Below are 21,197 nucleotides of genomic sequence, written 5' to 3' on the forward strand. Positions count from 1 at the left end.
TGTGGATATGCAGGCCAAAGAAAGCTAACAATTTGCAGACATTTTAATAACATGACAGAACATGCACTTATGGCATGTCAAATCAGTAATGAGTAACCCAACTTATCCTGGAATGAACAGGTGGCATGCAGTGAGTCTGACACAAGCCTGTTAATAAAGGGTGTAAAAACAAAGCAACATTGTATCATACTAAAACTTTCAAGAGGGAGTAGTTCACGAATACATTTTTGAAATGTTTAATGACAGTGCTGCGTTGAGGTGCGCTTTATTAGTTTCGTTTCCTCTGAAGCCACACCCTCCAATGAACAGAAACTGATGACCGTGTAGTGTACCAACAACAACGTAAGATTGTTAACTTGTTGGTTCTTTGGGGTTGAATGTATTAAATTCGACTTGATTTTAATATATTGTCAACATAATTTTGACGGAAATGACCCTAAGGTATTGAATTCGTTGAATTGTCTTGCTGTTGACGAATGCTGCTACAGACTTGGTGTTTCTCCGGGCTTTACCGAGGACATCATTGTAACTACAGTAAGAACGATTGCATATGTTTGTGTTATGATACTTTACCGTTTTTAATTTATCACTTTAAGCATTTATGAAAATGGCGTTCATGTGTAATGGACCTGGTTTTGTACATTTTTGAAAAAGAAATAGGTCAGCTATTACTCTGAATTCAGTATTTAATGCTACTTTTAAATCGTTTCAAAGGGACATTAATTTCCAAGTTGCTAACATTTGTTTCGACCAAACAAATGTATGTAGCCTAATGTGACACATCGTTGCTTGCATAACCTTAATTTTAAGTAGGGCTCCTTTTGAGTAATTTAGTGTTCTAGATTTATTTCCTTCCCTGTAAATAAATAATGTATCTTGATGTGTTTGTTAAGATGGATGCAATACTCAACACACTTAAGCAGTTCAGACTGGAGTCTTACTGCAACCAGTTGGTCCAGCTGGGCGTGAAGGATTCAAGAGATTTCCTGGATAGCGTTACAGATGAAGATCTGGACAACATGGGTGAGTCAGATGAACTTCAACTTGAAATCAAAGACTGTCAAACGTGCAGACACTCAGTAAAAAACAATGACATCTACATCTAGTGTTTTTACATAGGCTATATGTAGGCATATAGCCTATAGCCTATATATTTTTTGTATATATATTTTTGTATTTTGTAATCCTTGCGATTGTGGGAAACAGTATTTCGATTCTTCTGTCTGTACACACAAACTGAAAGAATGACAATAAAGTTGACTGACTTTTGAAATACCGGTATTGCAGGTTTTAGTCGTGTGGAGAAGAACCGCTTTTCAGCGATGACAAACTTTCTTCAAAGAGCTCCGGAGCAGCAGGTTCAAACTGTGACGCCTGTGCACAAATCATTAAAGTCCTTCAGTCTGCAGTACACATACCCCAAATGTGCTCAACCAAAACAAATAACAGGTAAAGGAGCTCATATTTTTATTATCCACTTTTTATCAATAGATGAACCAGGGCTAGCCACTGCCACAAAGTAGCCCAATATTTATCAGACAGTGGGCTGTGACGTGTTAGAAATTAGATGTGGTCTGAGATGTGTTTCTGAAAACATTGGTAATTTTGATCTAACAGATATGGATCGAGCAAAAAACACAGTTGAGGATCTGATGATGAGGATCTGCCATCTTGAAAGTGTTGGTAATTCCAAAGGAGTCTGTCTCTACACCATCGATGGGATGCCCTTGACAGATGATCCCTTCTTCAACACATGTGAGTAAACCTGAACTGCTCATGATAAAATGCAAGATCTTTTTACGGTTCTGTGTCCAACAGTGACTACAAGGGTATGGAAGCATTCGTAATGTTGAACCATGACTCGGCTCTTCTTTTTATTGTAAGAAAATGTTTGTTAACAAGTCCACCATGTCATTTCAAATGTTGTTTTGCTTACACAGGGTCCTTGAAAGACAGACATATTGAAAATGGAGCTGTGATTTATGCAATCTTTACGCCAAGGGAAAACCTGAAACAGTTCCCTCAAACACCAAAGCGAGAGGTTGTTGAAACCCTTGGAAGCGATATTGTTCGATGCCACATCATGCTCAAGGTGGGTCTAAATGTTATGGTCATTAAGCAACTACTGATGATATTAACATTTAATAATATCTTTGATTTATGGCCTTATTTTTTATATAATTCAATGACCAAATGATATACTTGCAATCCAGCACATTATTATTTACTTATTACATACAGGGAGACTTTCAGGTGACGGTGAAGTTGGCAAGTGACACGATATCGAGTCTGAGACTCAAGCTGGCTAACAAAAGTGGAATCCCAGAACATGTCCTTCATTACGAGTAACTATCTAATCGTCAAACCAATGCTGATTCTTCTTTCTCAATACAGGCAGATTACATTTCTCACACAGTACTTGTGTTTTCTCCTGTACAGCTATCCAAATGGTGGTGATGACACTCTGGAGAGTTGTGGGATCTCTGAAGGGTCAACCATTAACTTCTCTTTGTCCTCATTTCCTCACGAGACTTCATACAACGAGACATTTTTCATTAATGATTTTTTGCCTTCAGTTCCACAAACTCAGAAAGGAATCAGTGTGTTCTTGTCTTCACTTTATGCTGTTGTAAGTATCAATGTATATAACATGAACAGTGCACATTTCAGAACCACTCTACAACTATTGGATAATTTGCTATGACATTTATTTTCCCCTTCAGAAGGAATCAGTATAACTCTTGTGATTGATTCACTTTTAATCTAACGTCTTTAAACTAGGTCCAATCCCCAAGTTGTCAAATACTTTGAACTGTGACCTCAGCTGCCAATTGCATTCAGTACTAATAGGCAAATATTTCAATGCTAAAATGTTAAACTAGGGGGATCATAATCATACAGATTATATCTGTTTAGCATTGTCATTGTGTGCATGGTAAGTCATGTGGTTGGAACTGACTTTGATTTATGCATTTTTTTTAAGCCTCCTGTGGAAAGGTATTGCAAATTAGATCTTTCCATACTAACACAATGCAATTGGTATCTAACAATTATTATGCTATTGTTTTTCTTCTTCTAGAAAAGTACTTATAAAACAAAGCAACTGCAGAAACTGATTGCCTACATACGGAATCTGACTGGATGTCACCCTCTTGCCCAAAGTCTGCATCAGTTGTTCTGCAGGAATGAAACCCTAACCAGGAACCAGAAGGTAAACAATATGAGTGATGTTTTTCCTTCATATCCATTGTACTTTTTGAAATGTGTGTTCTCATGTGTGATTTAACATTTTAACATACAACTTGTGCTGTAAATTATTTTATTTTTTTGCACAGAATACTTTGCTTGAAAAACAATTCCATCTTGGAACATTTCCTGCAAAAATAAAATATGTTCACCTTTATTATATTTGTCACAGCTGCAGATTTAATTCAAATGATCTGCATTGTTTCAGGAAAGATGTTTTTCCTATAATTTGGGTAAATGTAACATTTACACGGTGATATGTGCCTTTTATCAGTTCCCCTTTCATTAGACCTGCTTGTCCCTGTGTTGTAGATTGCAGTGGTAGAAGGCTTGTACCTCCTCTTCAGAGAGATCCTTCCTCAGCGTAGAAGACCACAAGGAGAGAGACTCATTAAGGACCTGGATGTCTTTGAGAACTCTCTGTACTGCTGGGCACATCTCCTATCAGAAGCAAAGGTATGAGGGTAGTGAGGCTTGACCAAAAAGGCTCATGTGGTGTTAAATAAATAATGATTTTTTTTGTGAAATCTGTCCATAATTGCCAGTGTTTTTGTTGGTAAGGGATAACCATCAATATTTAGGTGATAGGCTACATGGCTTGATCAAATGTTGACCACTTAAGTAATGATCACTTGCCTTATTTTGAATAGAAACCGGCAGAGAACCATGAGAACTACGCACCAATCACTCTGACGTCTGAAGATGGCAGCCGCTTCTCTGAGCCAGTCAGAGTACCTGGAGTACCTGGAGCATTGGAATGGGCTTATGTTTGCCAGAAAATCCAAGGTAAAACTGTCATGAAATGATCATACAGTACATAAAGATTTGTGCAAGAGGCATATCATAGAAGATGTGTTCAAATGGAAGCAGAGGCCCTTTTTGTGAGCTGATCCCTTAATGAACACTGAGAGGAACAGTCAAAACAAGTTATTATTGAATGGTGCTGTACTCTGCTTCATTTCATTTTCTTGCCTCTGTTTAGATGGAGAGAAGATTCCCAACTGCACTGAAGAGGTTTTGCGTGGAACATCAATAAAGAAAGCCACCGACATTGAGAAAGTTCTACTCAGTCTGCCTCCATTCGTCAGAACCTATCCTCTTTGGATTCACAAGGTCAAGACGGCTGGCCAGAAGTAACTATCATTACAGTTTTACTTTTCTTAATATAACTTCAATGAGATGCTTTCTCTTTTGTCTGTTGCAAAGACATCAGAGTAGTTTTCACTAACCTGTGCAATTTAATTAAAGCTTTAAGATCAACAATGAGAAGACTTTTGGAAGTATGATGGAAGAATTAAAATCTCCCGACAATCAATGCCTCAATGTGACCCCACCTCTGCATTTGAAGGAACTAGGACAGTGTGAGGCACGCCTTGTTCTACTGAGTGAAGGTACTCAATCACAATGAGGATGGTATCTTGTATCTTTAATCAACATTTCAGTGTTTATCTCTCTGAATTTGCCAGTTAGCTAATGATCTAATGTTCATCTGCAGATTATGTGCAGGTTTTCACAAATAGTGGCCTAGCATTATCAATACAATGCTTCAACAAGCACTAGAGTACAACACAATACAATATATTATGATACAATACATTACATAAATGATGTTGTCCTGTTCCATTTACATGAAAATTAGCTGTTGAGATTTGGGCACTTTGTGATGTCACAACTGTCTTTTGGGTTGTGCAACAACTAGCCAATAACCAACCAAGGTATCGCATTACTGTACATTACATTACAAGTCATTTGTTAGATGCTTTTATCCAAAGCGACTTAAATACATTCAATAATGTGGAAAATTCCCACAGGAGCAAATTGGGGTTAAATTACTTGCCCAGGGACTCAACGACATGTTGGCTGCAGTGGGACTCGAACCTGCTCCCCCCTGATCCAAAGAGCCACACATTTCAGAGACATGTTTTGTATATATCTGAGACTATACATCTATAATATATTGGTGAAAAATAATATAATTTAAAGGCTGTGCACATGTTAATAGTGTGCACCTTATTCTCGAACAGTCTGAAAGGGACCTCACATTGGTTTCCATATTGCCTCTGACATTAATGTTCCACGTTCAGCAAGCTTTTTAATGTAATTTATTTTAATTATTATGTTTTATTTCCCTCTTCGTCAGACAACATTGGCGTGTGTTTGAGAAAAGAGAAGTGTTCCCCTGATATGATCGTAGTACTTGATTGTTTGGATGGCAAAAACAAAACAGTGGATGTGAATTTGTTGGCAGCCAGGTAAGCACTTTTACGGTATCTTGTATTCAACTTTCAAGGAAGCACTCAAATATATTTCCGTTCACTTTTTTTCCATTCCTGTGTAAAAGAAATACATTTTTAATCTATTTTCTTTTGTATATAAAAATATATTTCATTTGGAAATGCTGCATCCTACTTCTTTTCATATAAATATTTTTGTATTTAAAAATGTAAGCAAAAATATATATAAATATATAATACACTGTATTTCGTCTCATCAGAGCATAAGAAAAAGTTGAGACCCGCAGACTATTATTTTTTTCATCTTCCACAAAATTCAGAACACGTGTAAAGTTTTAACCAGCGTCTTCATGGGCGTCTTCTGTATACTTTATACACATCATAGTTGTCAGGCCTCCCTGACGGTGGTAGATTAGGTATTTTTCAGGTTGTCTTATTGTGACCACGATATTTCAGGGACGCTTCAAGGGAATTTTTTTCATTTGGCACAAAAGTGAACTTTAACTTAAGGATGAACTCATTAGGGTTTGGTGGACAAAGTTTAAGGTCACTGGGACCTCACCCAACACCATTTGGCAATGGCTCAAGAACACATATTTACCATCTTACGTCGTAGTACAGAATGTGCTGTACAGTAATAGCCAGAGCCACGATGTTTCTGCTGTTGTGGTTTTTATTTAAATATACATTTTATGCACCACTTTAAATTCACAATACTATTTTGCTGTCAGTTGACTGCTGAACCTTTGTTGACATTGAACACAGGACTGGTAACCATGGTGATGGCCGGACATTTGTCACAACCAGGACTCCAAAAGAGGCTATACTGGTAACTTTGTCTGTCTCTCCTTTGAACGTTTCTTTTAAAGATGTGAGACTGACAGGGCTGTTCACATTCACAATATGATTTTCTTGACTTGAATGTTCATTAGGTGCTGATAGACACAAGCTCCTCCATGGAGGAAGAGTGCTATGCAAGTGCAGAAATACAGAAGATCCACGCTGTGAAAGAGCTCTTTGACAACTTCGCTACGAGGACCATGGCTTATGATTTTTGTCACATCATCGGTCTTGTGAAGTTCGACTCCCTGGTGAAAATTCTTCACACATTCACAGAAAATCTGGAGACGTTCAAGGTAAAGTCAGTGTATCAGTTTTGGATTTGTCTTTAATTTAAGAACAGTTTATGTCGGATTGTAAAGCAGTGATAAACCTCTTTTTCACATTTGTAGGAACACATGCGCAACATTGAAGCAAGTGGATGCACTCTGCTGTACGACGCTCTGCGACGGGGGGCGTCTGAGCTGGAAGAGGTCAAGACGAGGTTTCCAGATTGTAGACTCCGCATCATGTGTCTTACTGATGGAAATGATTCTGGGTAAACTACTTCCTCGAATCATGCCATAATATCATGTTCATACTTCTTGGAGTCGGGAGGCCTGATAATTTATTCCGGCGAATTACTCAAGACCTACTAATTGACCTAACAGAAGTTATTGAGTCTATGTACGTTTACTGCTTGGCCACCAACGTCAGCAAGATCTCACCTCTATTAACTCCTGAAGATTCAGGTTCAATTAACTGCTGTTTATATTAAGACGACCCGCTAAATCTGTTTAAGCGATCCCGAAGGATTTTGATATCAGTAATGAGGTGTGGCCCTACCTAAGTGTGAGTGTGGCAGTGTGCAATCTTACCTTTAAAGCAGGAGAGGAGAGCGCAGATGTCTTAAGTTGTCCCAATCCAAAAGGTGGGATCAGTTTTTTTTGAAGAAAAATTGGTCCACATTTGAACAGGGTTTTACCTTCTCTCGTTACAACATGACAATCATACAGAATATTTCATGCTGTGGTCAATTATTAATATGAAACCGCAATTCACAGTCTTACATCTATTACACTAAATTGTAACTTCAACTGCCCAATTCAGTTGTGATATTAAAATCTCCCGACAGAATTTAGAGGCATTTCCTCATAAAAGGTTGGTGATAAAAACCACATTCAAACTTTCATTCACCAAATCAATTCACATCAATTCCACACCTATTCCCGCATGAATTTCCTCACAGGTGACAGGGTGCTAAACTTTCAACAAATCTATTCACATCAATTCATTCAGCTTTCAACAAAGAAATCCACTCCGCATTTAGCAAAGAAATTCGAGAGATATTTACCAAGTTTGAGAGAACCTTTACCGAGGAAAAACCCAGCTTACAGGGAGAGAGCATACCAGGGGAATCCCCCCCCCCCTCTCTCGAGTTGGCTCCCTCTCTGCTAGTGTTTTTATGCTCGAAACAGGACAGAAAAACCTAAAGACACCTCCTCCATACCTATATTTGTGGAAACTGGGTATGGCTTCTAGTGTGTAGGACTTGCAAAATACTATTCTCGGCTATGGCACAAACACCTTTTTGGGGCCTTAGTCTTTCTCCAAAAAGTCAGGAGCCCCCCCCCCGTGCACTGCTGTGAGAAGAGACTGTCTCTCCTCTCTTATCAGTGACACCTCATAAATCATAATAGGCCTTACACTCAACTTAACAAACCACTTGTGTTTTGTTTATACAGTACTGTAAATATAGAAAATCATAACTGAGCAATTGAGTATATTTGATTATAATTAACTTTCGTTTTAAGTATTCAACCTAATATGGAGATCTCAACAATTCACCTGTAACTATGAGCAAGAAGACAATTAATAATGTCATAAGTAACAATGACAAATAACAGATTTAGAATTTAACTTTTAGCTGAAATCTCAATGTTTTCTTTCTTACTTTCCATAGATCCTGCATCGAGCCAGATGCAGTTACAGCCAAACTGCTGAAATCTAACATCGTTGTTGACTCAATCCTTCTTGGAAATGTGGAGAATAACATGCTGCATGGAATCAGCAATGCAACCGGTATGGCCTCTTTTGAAAGAGAGCGCTTTAGATAATATCCCAGTGATATACTTATAGAATCATGCTTCTAGAAGTGTAATATTCAGATTTTTAAAGGAGGCGAGACAACCCACATAAACAAATAATCCTTTGCATACATAAATCTTGCTTAACAAAATAAGTAAAATAAAATACAGGCTTCTTACCTAACCTAACGAAAAACAGGAGAAAATGGGATTTGAACAAAAGAAAAGGGTTTCGCACTCCTGGGCAAATCAAAGCGTGTCTTCAAGACAGATTAAATTAGCTTGGCTTTCCAAAGATACACAATTATACAACAAGGACCAGTAATCGGTACTTAAGCCACACAGAACAACAGATCACGGAGTTGGGAGCACTCGGAGAGGTCGATGAGAGAGAGGACAGAGGAACTGCATGGCTGTAGCTTAAATGCTCCTGTCTCTTCAGGTGGACCAATCAGCATGTTGAAGGCAGCCGATCAGCTAAACGGGCACTATACCTGATCACACACACACACACCACACACACACACACACACACACACACACACACACACACACACACACACACACACACACACACACACACACACACACACACACACACACACACACACACACACACACACACACACACACACACACACACACACCACACACACACACACACACACACACAGGAGGGAAAATTATCCGCACACAAATGACATAATGACCCAGGGTCATAACAATGATTAAGTAAACATCTTGTAAGATGGGACACTGTATTGTATCTGAAAAGTCTGTTTTGATTGCCATAGATAGGATCTCTGAACATATTTATATGCAGACACGTGTTCATTTCTCACCTCATTTCCCCATTGCCTCCAGGTGGTTGCTGTTTCAAACCAAAGACAACCAAAGACGGTCTGAAGCTCTTTGAGATTGAGACGGTTCTGTCATTGGAGCAGAGGAAACTCAAGGAAACACTTGACCCCTCTTCCATCAGCAAGGTTTGATATTATAGATTGTTGTCCACCATTCTGTTGGAATTGATATCAAAACCAAACTCATTAGGTTTTTTTACATGGAGTACTGATCTGCTAATTCATTTGATTTTGTGATTTTATAGCGTAGTTTGAGAAGAATCTTTGCTACTCATGGGTATGACGAATGTCCAGAGACATCCTTGCCAAGCCAGATCAACAGCAAAGTGACAGCGACAGAGAGGTGAGTAAGATAGGATGAGATATACAACCGTAGTAAACAAAAGTTCAGTGATAGAAACATCAGTTATATAGATGCTGATCATAAACCTTGTCAAAAAAGGTTATTAAAAAATAATCTGCTGATGACCCTGCCTGCTGAGTTGACAAAGTAAATGTGTCACCTCTGAAAAAATTGCATTGATCACAATCAGACTTACAAAAGGCTTGTGTTGTTCTGTGTTAGGTTAATGAGACGGAGTCTTACAACCAACACAGCGGGTGTAAAGCTACTCTGTACCGCGATGTTAACATGTTGTAGAGCAATACCTTTAGTTATTATGTGTAAAGGTTGGTTACTCTTAGACCTATGATTTTGAACTGCATAACCAGGTTTTATGTATGTACATATACTTTTTTGTTAGATTTACTGTCTTTATATCACCTTATAGTGCTCTCAAAAAGAAGATTAAGGAGTCCACTAACGGGAGGTTTTTGGAGAAGGACAAGCGTGTGCTGGAGGAGCTGAAGAGCCTGCACTGTAACCCTCATCCCTTCTTCAGAGTCTTCCCATCAGAGTCAGACTTCAGTAAGTGGCTTCTCTCTTATTTTGGTGTTATGCATCTGGGGCATATGTATTAGTTTTGTTATACAGGCTGTACAGTATAAGGAAATTAAACACAATAGACAGTAAATCTTCAGTTTTTTTATTCATGCTAATACATTCTTTTTTTAAATGGCAACAAGCTCGAAATGTGTTCTTATCTTCTCAGTGTTCTGGAGGATTCTCATGCAGGGCCCTCCTGACACACCGTATAAGAAAGGCGTGTTTGAGCTGTACTGCCAGTTTGGTCCTGACTACCCAGCCAAGCCTCCACTCGTCCGCTTTGTCACACCCGTATCCTGCAAACATGCAAATAACTGAACAATTATTAAATAAATGTGTTTGTCTTTTTAATAATATGCAGATAGATGGTAATGTTATCTGTGCGAAATGTACGTGTGTTTCTTAACATGATGACAGGTGTACCACTGCAATGTCAACAGTGTGGGTCGCATCTGCCACAACTTATTTGACCGCAACTACAACGCCCACATCACCATGAGAGAGATCCTAGAAGCTGTGTACGGACTGCTGATCAGCCCTGAGCCTGAGGACCCACTGGACAGGTGCGATTTAAACCATTTCACAAATGAGTCACCATTATGGGCCCTTAAGCTAATTTTTACAAAGATATATTTTTTTATGCTGAATATGTCTTTGAAGAATGTCCAGATTTCAGTAAGTCTTTGTTGTGTGCTCAACATGTTCTGTACATTGGAAATCCTTAGTTACCTTGTATTAATATTTATTTGACTTTGTTGTTACAACATCCGACATTGATTATGATCATTCTGCAAAAGTAGAGGGTTGCTACAGATTTTTTTGTGAGATTGTTTCTTTCTTTTGAAGCATTTTGGCTGAAGAATTCCTGACGAGCCTTGAGACGTATGAACGAGAAGCTGAGAAACACACAGAGGAAACTGCAGGGAAGTCACTGGATGACATGGAGGAAGTAAATGGGCTCTTATATAAAACATATTTTCATATGTTTTTTACATGTTTGGCCTTAACATAATGGGTTCTTCACTTTGTTTTTATTAAAAGCACCTGGTGGAGCCTGTTCCACAGTTTATACCCCAACATCTGATCTGTCCACTCACCAAGAAGATGTTTGTTGATCCTATGAAAACGGTGTATGGCACAGTGTATGAATGCAAGGCCATTGAGGAACACCTGAAGCAGTGAGTTATTTACTAAAAATGCATTACCTGTATTGTATATTACTGATAACTGTTGAGAAACCATATGGTTGTATATGAACTATTCTTTAAATGGCTTTCAAGCACAAAAAATGGTCAGAAAAATACTTAGCCATGTTCAAAGACTTGCGATTCAAAAGTCGTATTGTCATATGCACAATCAAATGTTTTCACAGTAAAGTTGTTAGCTCTTTTGCAGACACCAGTACGATCCGACAGCCGGCCTAGGAACTGAGCTTAAAATGAAAGACATCAGAGCTGACCAGGACATGAAGAAAATGGTGATGGATCATCGCACTCGGCAAATTAACGTCTAAGTAACAACTGTGAATATTTACATCGGGTTCACAAATAGAAGGAAATAAACCAGCTATTCCTTTTATTGATACAACTTGCTCTTATTACATTACCTTTTACTTCTGATTTATAATCATATACTATACGCTTTTCATTTGTCTCTGTTGAGACATGTGTGTTTGGGGTTATGTTTACTGATATATGTTGATGTGCTGGTTAGTCTGACACAAAGTATTTTTATGCAATGATGTCAACTTTATAAGTGAAAAGGAGCAACTAATACAATTTTGCAAGAATATTCAAGGTTTTTTCTCAAAGTGATTTAAAGCAGGAAATGGTTGTTGTCAGCTTTCAAATAGTTCATCTTTCTAATGTAAAGCAATTAAAGATGGTATGTATTCAAGTTGTTTTGCATTTGACAGTTTATGAAGTTTATAAACTGTCAAAAACAAACTATTTTGGGTTGATATAACACAATGGTACAGAGAAGGGAGAATATTAATTTAAATAAGAAATAATGTAAGGATAAATCAGCTTTAATAGTATACAATTATTATTTTAAAAAGGACTTGACAATTTTTTGTAATTGTTTTAATTTGCTATATGTGTTTGTTATAGTGTTAATATGTTCTTGGGAAATTGGGGGTAACTTGTTTATGTTAAAATTGTATAATAGTTTTTCTAACTCAATTTGGGAATTATGATTATATTGCTGGAAGATAGAAATGCAACATCTACTATTGGAAAAACTGTTGGTAAAATAACTCCTATAACTGGACTGACAATTGAACTCTCATCTAAACAATACAAGAGAGTATTGGAGAAACAAAACACAGAATAAACGAATATACAAAAGTTGCCTGATTTTTCTCCACAGTGTAATATACCTATTTGATTTGTACATACAGTACATCTCAGTGTCACTTATTTCACATCAGTGATGGCCTTTGGGTTTACACTGAAGCCTCAGCGGCTCCCAGTTATGTTTTGTAGCCAACTAAGTGCAACATTTAAAATTATTTTCAATTTTGAAAAAGTGTTATGACAATGTCTAATGAGAACTTGAAAGGGAACAAGTAGCCTGCATTTTCACAATCCAACAGAAACTATTTGTATCCAGTCAATGAAATAATAACTTGTCAATTTGGCAGAGACAATGTAGCATAATGCTAGAGATGGCCCTGTTGGAAGAAGTACTCAGACAGTTTACTTAAAGGTAGGGTAGGTAAGAATGGAGAAGCCAGTTCGAGTAAGCTAGAATTTGAAAGTACACAACCGGAAAAAATCTGCCCCTTCCTTCAGAGCCTGTCCAACATGACCAATGAGGGCAGGAGATAAGTTTGTGCACGAGATGGAAGGCTGACAGCTGGTAGGCCATCTAATTATCTGCCGAGGAAGATAATTGGACTTGCTTTTTACAGCGCCACGGCTTCTACAGATGAAATATTTGTATATATTTATTGTCAAAGCATTTCATTTATTCATTGCTATCGGGTTGTTAAGAGCATTCCATGGAATATAACAAAAAGTGTTTCTGAAGTGAATTACCAGTAGGCCTACCTACCTTTAAGTAAAAGTAACATACTATGTTCTTTAAAAACTCCATCACATACAGTCTGGTAAAAGCAGAGCCCTATCTCTTGGGCTCTGGCGCTGGGTAAAAGCATTTCTACAGTAAAGACCAATCACCGCCTCCCATTCTACATGACGTCACGTCCGGGAACCAAGTAAAATTACGTTTTATTTAATACAATTAAAATAGTTCATGTATTATCTACAAACTATATTAAAGTGTTATTTTACAACATCTATATATTTATTTATAGATAAATCCTATTCATTAAGTTACGGACCGGGTGGTTTTACCCAGCGCCATCTCCGGTTATGCTTTTATTTTGAAGGCTGTAGACGGAAGTGATACACACATGCTTGGATCATGGATGTGTATCATATGGATTGAAAGCCGTCGAGTCCGCAGATCTGAGTAGATTCAGTGTAAGCAGGAGGAATCTGACAGCAGGTGAGTTAAACTGGATTTCTTCTTAGATTCTTAATATATATTATCTTTGGTTAATCGTTTTGTTCACGTTCTTTGTAGAGTTACACTGAACGCTATCGATACTTAAGTTCCCTCAACAGGTTGTGCACTTCAGACCTGCCAGCGTTTATAGTAAACTGTTGTTATGATAGTATAGTCTATGGTTATTATGACTCCTGTGAATGAAACCTCTGGTAGAATTATTTCCAGACTGGGTGTCACTAAACTAAATGCAGTTCTTTAGTGTAAATAGTTTCTGGCATGGCACTGATTTCTTTAGTTCAGCTCAGCTCTAGTGATCTTTTGCTAATGGCACTTATAACAAACATACATACAATATATGGTTTCATAGTTCCACATGCTTTTTCATTCATGTTTAAACCGTCTTATAGTTAATGTTTTAAAGTGTGTCTTTTTAAATGGCAAGCTTTCTTTGCAAATCTAATCTTTTTGTATGTAGCTACCTGTATTTTTTCATTACACTTTTTCTGTCTTTTTTTAATTTTGAAAGCCATTTAAGCTGTATTAATGGTATGACATTTGTATCTTGTTATTAATATAAAACGTATTCATGACGATTGTGAGTACTAATCTTAAATTTGGCTAAACTTGGTCTTCAACAACAACTGTAGTTGGTTAGATTAGTATCCTTTTCTTTAAATGTGGTGATCTTTCCATTTACTCTGAACTGATCATACACTGAGAGGTTGAGCAAGCACCTGCCTTTCCTGCAGAACCTGTTTACTCTCCGGTTAAGTTCAATCACTTCACAGTTATGCAGAAAAGTGGAAACACTGAAACTCGTTTCAAACAGTCTTGTTGAATCTCAATGGTTCTGTTGTAAAATACAATAAAAAGGTGAGGGGGGGGAGTTTCATGTCAACATTAGAGGAAATGCCCACTTGATTAAACCATTGAATCACTCAAATCATGCAGGTTTTGCTGGTTAAACACTACAATACAATACTCACTTTTGTCAAAAACATAAAATGAAATACACATGCCTGCTAAGTGTGAGAATTGTAAAAGTTGTGCCACTTTAAACTTCAACCACGCTGTTGTAATTCACTGTTACCATCTTGGACATTAAATTGAGTCTCACGTGGATAAAGATACCCTGTTTTCCATTTATGCTTCTGAGCAACTCAGAATTTATAACAAAACTAAGAAGAAAATGCAGATTAATTTGAAAGAAATACATTTTTGAAGGCACATTTGTTCAAATGAGTAGCTCTAACACTACTGAGATAAATAAAATACATGTTTGCGGGGGAAATCTGCTCTTTGACTGCGACACATCAGCAAAAACTTAAACATGCAGCGATACAATTAGGCATTAATAATAGTAGATATTGTCACATTTTCTTTTATAATGGTTATCAATATGATGAGTATAATTCATTAATTAAGATTTGTTTTTAACTTTTACCTCAGATTGTTTAATAACTGGAATCAAACACTACAACTCTCATACATCTACTTTAGTTTGGCTTCTTTGATTGCACCCATCTTCACATCACAGTAACCCCTCTGCCTTTTTTCACCAGCACAATGTGGTGGTTGCTGTGGTTGATCGCCCCCTTGCTGGGTTCTCTTCTGCTCCCTGGATGTGTGGGTACTTCCTCCGGGTCGCTGCTGTGCTCCTGCGAGCCTGGTTCCAGCCTCAAATCCGGGACATCACAGCAGAGCAGACCCTCACAGGCTGGGTCAGCCCCCATGACATCGACATGTGCCACATGAACAATGCCCGTTACCTGCGGGAGTGTGACTTTGCCCGCTTGTCCCTCTACATACGCAACGGGGTATTTAAGGGATTGCGAGCACTCAAAGCTTCAATGGTCGTGGGGGCAACCACCATCCGCTACCGCAGGGCTCTGTGTATAGGGGAGGGGTTCGAGCTGAGGAGTCGCATCGTCACGTGGGATGACAAAGCTTTTTACCTGGAGCAGAGATTTGTGTCCACTAAAGATGGGTTGGTGTGTGCAGTCATGTACTGCAAGCAGAGCATCATACGCAGCAGCCCGGACAAGATCATGCAGCACCTGTGCAAGCGGAAGGTAAGAATTGAATGATTTAACACACATGGGAATTGGACACCTTCTTAAATATTGAAAGACGCTGAGTTCACGGTGTGCTTCTTGCAGGTGGACTGCCCTGAGTTTCCAGAGGACCTCCAACACTGGGTCAATTTCATCTCTGCCAGCAGCCAGGCCCTCAGAGCCGAGAGTGGACTAGAAGAGAAGAGCAAATGAGAAATTGCATGGGCAGTTTTAAGACAGGCTTTTTGTAAGACAGCTAATGTAACATGTCAGGGTTAAAATGAATTTGTCTTTGTTCACATTACATGACCTAAACACACTTGTGCCTTCATATAAAAAAAAAACAAGCTATGTTTGCAGTTGCACCCAAATACTTACACTCAACACTGGAAGAACTAGCATACGAGAGTCTAGAAGCTGAAACTCATGCAGTAATAATACAATATTATGATTGTATGAAGTTAATTGTAATGTACTTTTACAGCAATAAAACAAATTGCTTTTGAAGTCTTGTTGATATACTGTAATGATTTTATTATTTATATAAAGTGACCTAAAGTATTGGAAAAATTAAGAAGTGCTGTTACAAGAAAATTGGACTAACTGTTACATCAGTTATAGTATGTCTCTGTAATGGAAAAAAACAGGCAGAAATAAACTTTTGAGGAACTCCATTGCATTTGCAGTGTCCAATATTGTGATACATTTTTTAAACGAGGGCAACTTACTTGACATGGAAGTTACTGAAGAAAAAGCATACATTTCCCCAACTATTGTTAACAAAAAAAGTGAACACACTACAATATGAAGAAGTGTGCCCTCGTTCTCTTGTGTAGTGTTACAAAGAAGAAAGGATAACAAATTCCTTAAGTCAGACGAGGATACATTAGAGAGAGAAGACTTGGTTGAAGAAAGTACGATAAAACTAACACTATGAAAGAATATAAATACAGAATATGAATATGAATAGCATACAAGGGTGTGGTGAAATGGACAAATTAGGTGGGGTTTTCCGAAGACAACTATACAGGAGAACAGGAGGAGAAAATTACAAGAAACCGGACAATGTAGGAGTAAAGTGACAACAGAAGATGGCAGTAGTTCACCACTTAGGATGTCTGCTGCTGTTTAAACCAGAGAAGAAGAACTGCACAGCATCTCTGCTTACGTCACACACCCGGAAGTTATGTTCATTCATTCTGCCGGTTGCTGGTTGCTTCAAGTTGTATCGCATCCCATGGTAACACTCTCTTCTGGACGCACGGTACGTTTTAAAGCCATCAAAACACAAGTCTACCATGTGTGTGCTTGATGTTTAAATGTCAGAAATGAGCCCTGATCAAAATAAATGCGACTTTACGTGTCAGGAGGTAGCCTATGGTCTCTATTTTTGCAAGGCCATCTACTGCCGGTGGCTAGCAGCTAAGCTAACAGATTTGGCTGTCACAGCAGATCCATCTGAACGGAGCTCAAGGTTGTGCTTCTGATTACTGCGACGAGATGCTTCCGTATTTAATGCTATGATATTAAGCCACAGATTAAAAAGGAACCACGGATCGCTTGTTTTTCTACACATCTGCACTGACATTGATGAGGTCATAGGAGTCTGATTAAATATTTATTGTGGTCGTGAATTTACAAAACCTATAATTCCTGTTTTTGTAAGCATTTTGCGGTCATAAACTATGGCACCGCACTACTACTATAATATAATATGTAACATTTATTTTGCACTTATGCAAGTTTTGATTCTTGTCACTTTTTATTGGTATTATATATCATCACACATATTATACTGTTTTTAGAAAAAAAGAGCTAAGCTAGTTATTAAGCTACATTATATTCCTTGGCCAATTCTGCACAAATCTACAAATTGAAAACACACAATTCAGATATATTGTATGTCTTTTCATACTATGTTATTGTATTAAATGTGCATTTTTGTTTGTTGTATATTTATTTAGAATTCTGGATCTTTGCAATATATTTTTCTGTCATTGGTGTTACAATGCTAATGTTGTGCACATTATATACCAAAGTAAATGCTGTGAAAAGCTACTCGGCAGAAAACCTGATTCTATATTATTATTTATCATTTTGTTTTAATATAAACACTGATTTGTGTATCATATTCTATATTATATGTATAATACATCTTTATATTTATAAACAGGAAAACACTAAGTACCTTATCATTAAGATGCTGAGATGCATAGTACCTTATTATTTATTCTATTCTTTGTTAAGAGTTATCTTCCTATTATAACTTCCCAGCTGGCATCAATAAAAGTGAATCTTGTCTTGTTTGGATTGTTGTTCCAGAGAGATGTTGCTGCTGGTGCTGGCCGCCCTCCTCTTGCTCTTCTGCACTCTGGATGTTTGGTATTTCCTGCGGGGGGTCCATGTGTTCATCGAGGCGACGTTCCAACCCAGAGTGAGGGACCTGCTGGCTGAGCAAAGCATCGACGGCATGGTCCTTCCTCATGATTTGGACTACATGGGCCACATGAACAACTCCCGATATCTCAGGGAGTGTGACTTTGCCCGCTTCCACCATTATATGCGAAACGGGCTGTTCATGGCCTCACGCAAACTGGGGGCCAGAATGGTGGTAGGGGCCTCCACCATCCGGTACCGGCGCTCCCTGGCCTTCCGTGAGGCTTTTGAGATTCGGACCAAAATAGTGGGATGGGACGAGAAGGCGTTTTACGTGGAGCAGCGCTTTGTGTCCAAGAGAGATGGCTTCGTCTCTGCCATCATGCTCTGCAGGCAGAACGTGGTGCACTGCAGCCCGGAGAGCATCATTGAGTTTGTCTGCAAAAAGAAGGTGAGAAACAGCTGGAGCTGGAGGAATGTATTGGTATGCCTCGCATAGGGTTGCAACTGACTGTTATTTAAATATGCTAATCATTTTGTTGAGTAATTAAAATATGAGAAACCCAAATTGATGAAATTAAGAAGTTGTGTTTTCTCCAAACAACATTTGAAAACAATTTGAAATTACTTAAAGAATCGCTAACTGCCAAAAAACAATAACCAGTCATTTTCCATCAATTTCCTGATGGATCATAATCTAATCATTTTAGCCTAACCCTAAACCCAAGGTAAATCCTTCAAATGTGTTGTTGTGCAACCAACAGTCCAAAATCACAAGATATTCAGTTTCCTAACACACAAGACAAAGAAAACTCAAATCATCAGACTTTTGGAGGATGTTACCATGGGGATGCTTTTTATTTTTCTCTAAAAACTCATTTAAAAATATGAATGTGGCTGCCAATAATTATCTGTCCATAGACTGATTGTTCCAGCTCTAGACTGTGGCTTAAGCGTTATGCTAATGTTGTGTTTCTGTGCAGATCGAATGCCCAGTGTTTCCAGAAGAGCTCCAACACTGGATCAGCTTCATCACAGCCAGCAGCCAGGCCCTGAGAGCGGAGAGCGGACTGGAGGAGAAGAACAAGTGAAGCCCCACACCATGTATCATGAGCGTAGCCCCTCATATAATTTGCATTGCACGCACATATATACAGTATACATACATGCACACACACAGTTGATCATCTTAGAGAGATTTTATTTGGCCTAAACGATTAAGGTTATCTCTGTTCTGGGTCCATCTTTCCTGCTGTTTATTTTTCTATGAGGTGACCAGAACATTTGAACTTATGAAAACTTGAACTGTAAGATATTCCATGTTTTAAAATGCACCTTATGCATTGGGATGATATTAAAAGTTCTCTCAGAAAAAAACTAGCTTTATTTATTGCAGCTTATAGACTGGCTTGAGACATCTTCATTCTCATTTTAGCAAAGGTTATCTAACTTCAGATAAGCATGTAGAACTTCCACTGACATAAATGCATGTTTCAAAACAACTAGAGGATTTATTTTGTGCCTGTTTTTTCTTGATTAGCAGTAGTTTACAGTTACAATTGCAGAGAATTATACCTTTTTACAAAAAAAAATATAGGTGTGATGGACTTGAATGGACGTTATGAACATGTACTGAAAATGGTTTTACTCTTTCCATCAGCACTTTGCACAATGTAACCCGAGGGAGTGGACAACAATCTGAAAGGGAATATTTGACTTTGAAGGATAATTGTAATCAGTACAGTAGAGTTATTTTACTGAATGTATGATACATGCATTTAAAGGGTGGGTTCTTGATTGGACTTGTATAAAACTAGGGGAAATGCTTAAATGGAAATAAGCAGTCATAATAAGCAAATGCTAATGGAAACCTGAAATGTACAAGAAACAAAGATGTTAGGGTAATGCTCGCTTGGCCTTTTAAAATTGGGAACCTTTATTTGAATGAAACTAAGCTTTATTTTGTGACCAAAGTAATGTATTGTTGTGTATGAAGAGGAAAAATATTTTTCAAAGATGTATGTCTTACTTGATATTTATGTTGTTGATGCACTGGAAATCCTGCTTAATTTATTTAAGTTTAAAGATATTCATTGCACTTTTATTTTCCACTTATATTCTGTATGATCTATTCATTCTATTGCAATGGGTTAATGTACCACACTTTATTTATTGTGTTTGTTAATTATTTCAAAGCATTTTACATAAAAAATGCATTGGGAAAATGTGTGTTACTTTGCTTGCTTTTAAGTGCTTGTTATTCATCAATAACCCAGAGAGATTCATGTCTGTGGTCCTGCATTGAAGACCAGTATTTGTACCTCACTAAGTATTTACATCTCAATAACGCCACTGGATATGTGTCTTGGACCAGTAGAGTCAAAGTACTTGCTTCAGGAACTCAACAAAAATAGGTGAATGTTTACCCTACATTGACTTTAGAGGATTGAATAACCAACACACATGTTAACCTTTTGTGAAAGTCTGAAGTTTCTGTGTTGGAAGAATTTAAACATTTGTTCAATGTTGGTCAATCTGAATCTCGGTGCCCTGATTCATTACTTTTACATTAAATTGCATGGATGTTGGCAGTAGTGGGATGTGTATATTTGTTCATGTAGGGTCATTTATTACAATTTTGAAGTATTTTACTATTATTTTACATTTCCAAATGTAGTACTTCACAACTATAGGGAAATAAGGTCATTTTAGTGCATATCATAATTTATTTGGCAACTGATGTTAGCATTTGCAGATGGTTCAAATGATAAGACCTGTACTTACATATTTTACTACATTTATGTATTGCTTTGGTATATTTCTCCATGTATACACCCTGCTGGGAAGAAACTAAGTATTTTGAAAACAAACTACTTACGCGTTTTCAGTAGGCCTACTTGAAATTCACTTCACAATATTTTAGATTTAGTTCCTAGTATTATGTAGAATAGCTCCTATTCTGGCTTCACTGCAGCTTTCAAAAATGTTTAGCGAAATAAAAGAGAATTGGAAAGTTGCGTCTGCAAAGTTGAATAGGATAAGGCCATGTTAATACAAAATAAAAACGGTCAGGCTACATT

The 21,197-nt window shown here is 37.7% G+C and overlaps 3 protein-coding genes across 5 annotated transcripts; all 3 read left to right on the plus strand.

Annotated features, from left to right (window-relative positions):
- Positions 1 to 292: 292 nt before the first annotated feature.
- On the plus strand, positions 293 to 12,519 carry LOC117557863. 3 transcript variants are annotated; one of them, XM_034233837.1, is made up of 26 exons: positions 306 to 342; positions 442 to 534; positions 894 to 1,023; positions 1,288 to 1,449; positions 1,618 to 1,755; positions 1,941 to 2,092; positions 2,242 to 2,345; positions 2,440 to 2,629; positions 3,080 to 3,211; positions 3,559 to 3,702; positions 3,897 to 4,032; positions 4,229 to 4,379; positions 4,495 to 4,637; positions 5,387 to 5,498; positions 6,246 to 6,309; positions 6,413 to 6,616; positions 6,713 to 6,858; positions 8,263 to 8,381; positions 9,251 to 9,372; positions 9,492 to 9,589; positions 10,017 to 10,153; positions 10,338 to 10,462; positions 10,589 to 10,734; positions 11,018 to 11,120; positions 11,213 to 11,349; positions 11,567 to 12,519. In XM_034233837.1, the coding sequence occupies exons 3-26, from the start codon at positions 894 to 896 to the stop codon at positions 11,682 to 11,684; spliced, it is 3,213 nt and encodes a 1,070-aa protein (XP_034089728.1). In that variant the 5' UTR covers positions 306 to 342; positions 442 to 534; the 3' UTR covers positions 11,685 to 12,519. The 3 variants fall into 3 exon arrangements, with proteins under 3 accessions (XP_034089729.1, XP_034089728.1, XP_034089727.1); XM_034233838.1 differs by lacking the exon at positions 442 to 534 and having other exon boundaries at positions 293 to 342; XM_034233836.1 differs by having other exon boundaries at positions 309 to 534.
- A 2,734-nt stretch (positions 12,520 to 15,253) lies between these two features.
- Positions 15,254 to 16,252, plus strand: LOC117557867 (protein THEM6-like). Its single transcript, XM_034233843.1, is given in 4 exon segments — positions 15,254 to 15,289; positions 15,291 to 15,317; positions 15,319 to 15,759; positions 15,847 to 16,252. Coding segments are annotated over 4 exon segments (612 nt in total). The 3' UTR covers positions 15,955 to 16,252.
- A 627-nt stretch (positions 16,253 to 16,879) lies between these two features.
- Positions 16,880 to 20,711, plus strand: si:ch73-52e5.2 (protein THEM6). Its single transcript, XM_034233844.1, has 3 exons — positions 16,880 to 17,005; positions 18,064 to 18,568; positions 19,101 to 20,711. The coding sequence occupies exons 2-3, from the start codon at positions 18,068 to 18,070 to the stop codon at positions 19,206 to 19,208; spliced, it is 609 nt and encodes a 202-aa protein (XP_034089735.1). The 5' UTR covers positions 16,880 to 17,005; positions 18,064 to 18,067; the 3' UTR covers positions 19,209 to 20,711.
- The last annotated feature ends 486 nt before the right edge of the window (positions 20,712 to 21,197 follow it).

Source organism: Gymnodraco acuticeps, unplaced genomic scaffold (genome assembly GCF_902827175.1).
Source record: "Gymnodraco acuticeps unplaced genomic scaffold, fGymAcu1.1, whole genome shotgun sequence".
NCBI classification, from domain to species: domain Eukaryota; kingdom Metazoa; phylum Chordata; class Actinopteri; order Perciformes; family Bathydraconidae; genus Gymnodraco; species Gymnodraco acuticeps.

Bases quoted from the DNA above. Each gene is read 5' to 3' on its own strand.
- LOC117557863 (XM_034233838.1), top strand. From the start codon at position 894: ATGGATGCAATACTCAACACACTTAAGCAGTTCAGACTGGAGTCTTAC. The intron at 4,033-4,228 runs GTAAAACTGTCA...GCCTCTGTTTAG, and splicing joins TGTTTGCCAGAAAATCCAAG to ATGGAGAGAAGATTCCCAAC. The intron at 4,638-5,386 runs GTACTCAATCAC...CCTCTTCGTCAG, and splicing joins CCTTGTTCTACTGAGTGAAG to ACAACATTGGCGTGTGTTTG.
- si:ch73-52e5.2 (XM_034233844.1), top strand. From the start codon at position 18,068: ATGTTGCTGCTGGTGCTGGCCGCCCTCCTCTTGCTCTTCTGCACTCTG. The intron at 18,569-19,100 runs GTGAGAAACAGC...GTTTCTGTGCAG, and splicing joins AGTTTGTCTGCAAAAAGAAG to ATCGAATGCCCAGTGTTTCC.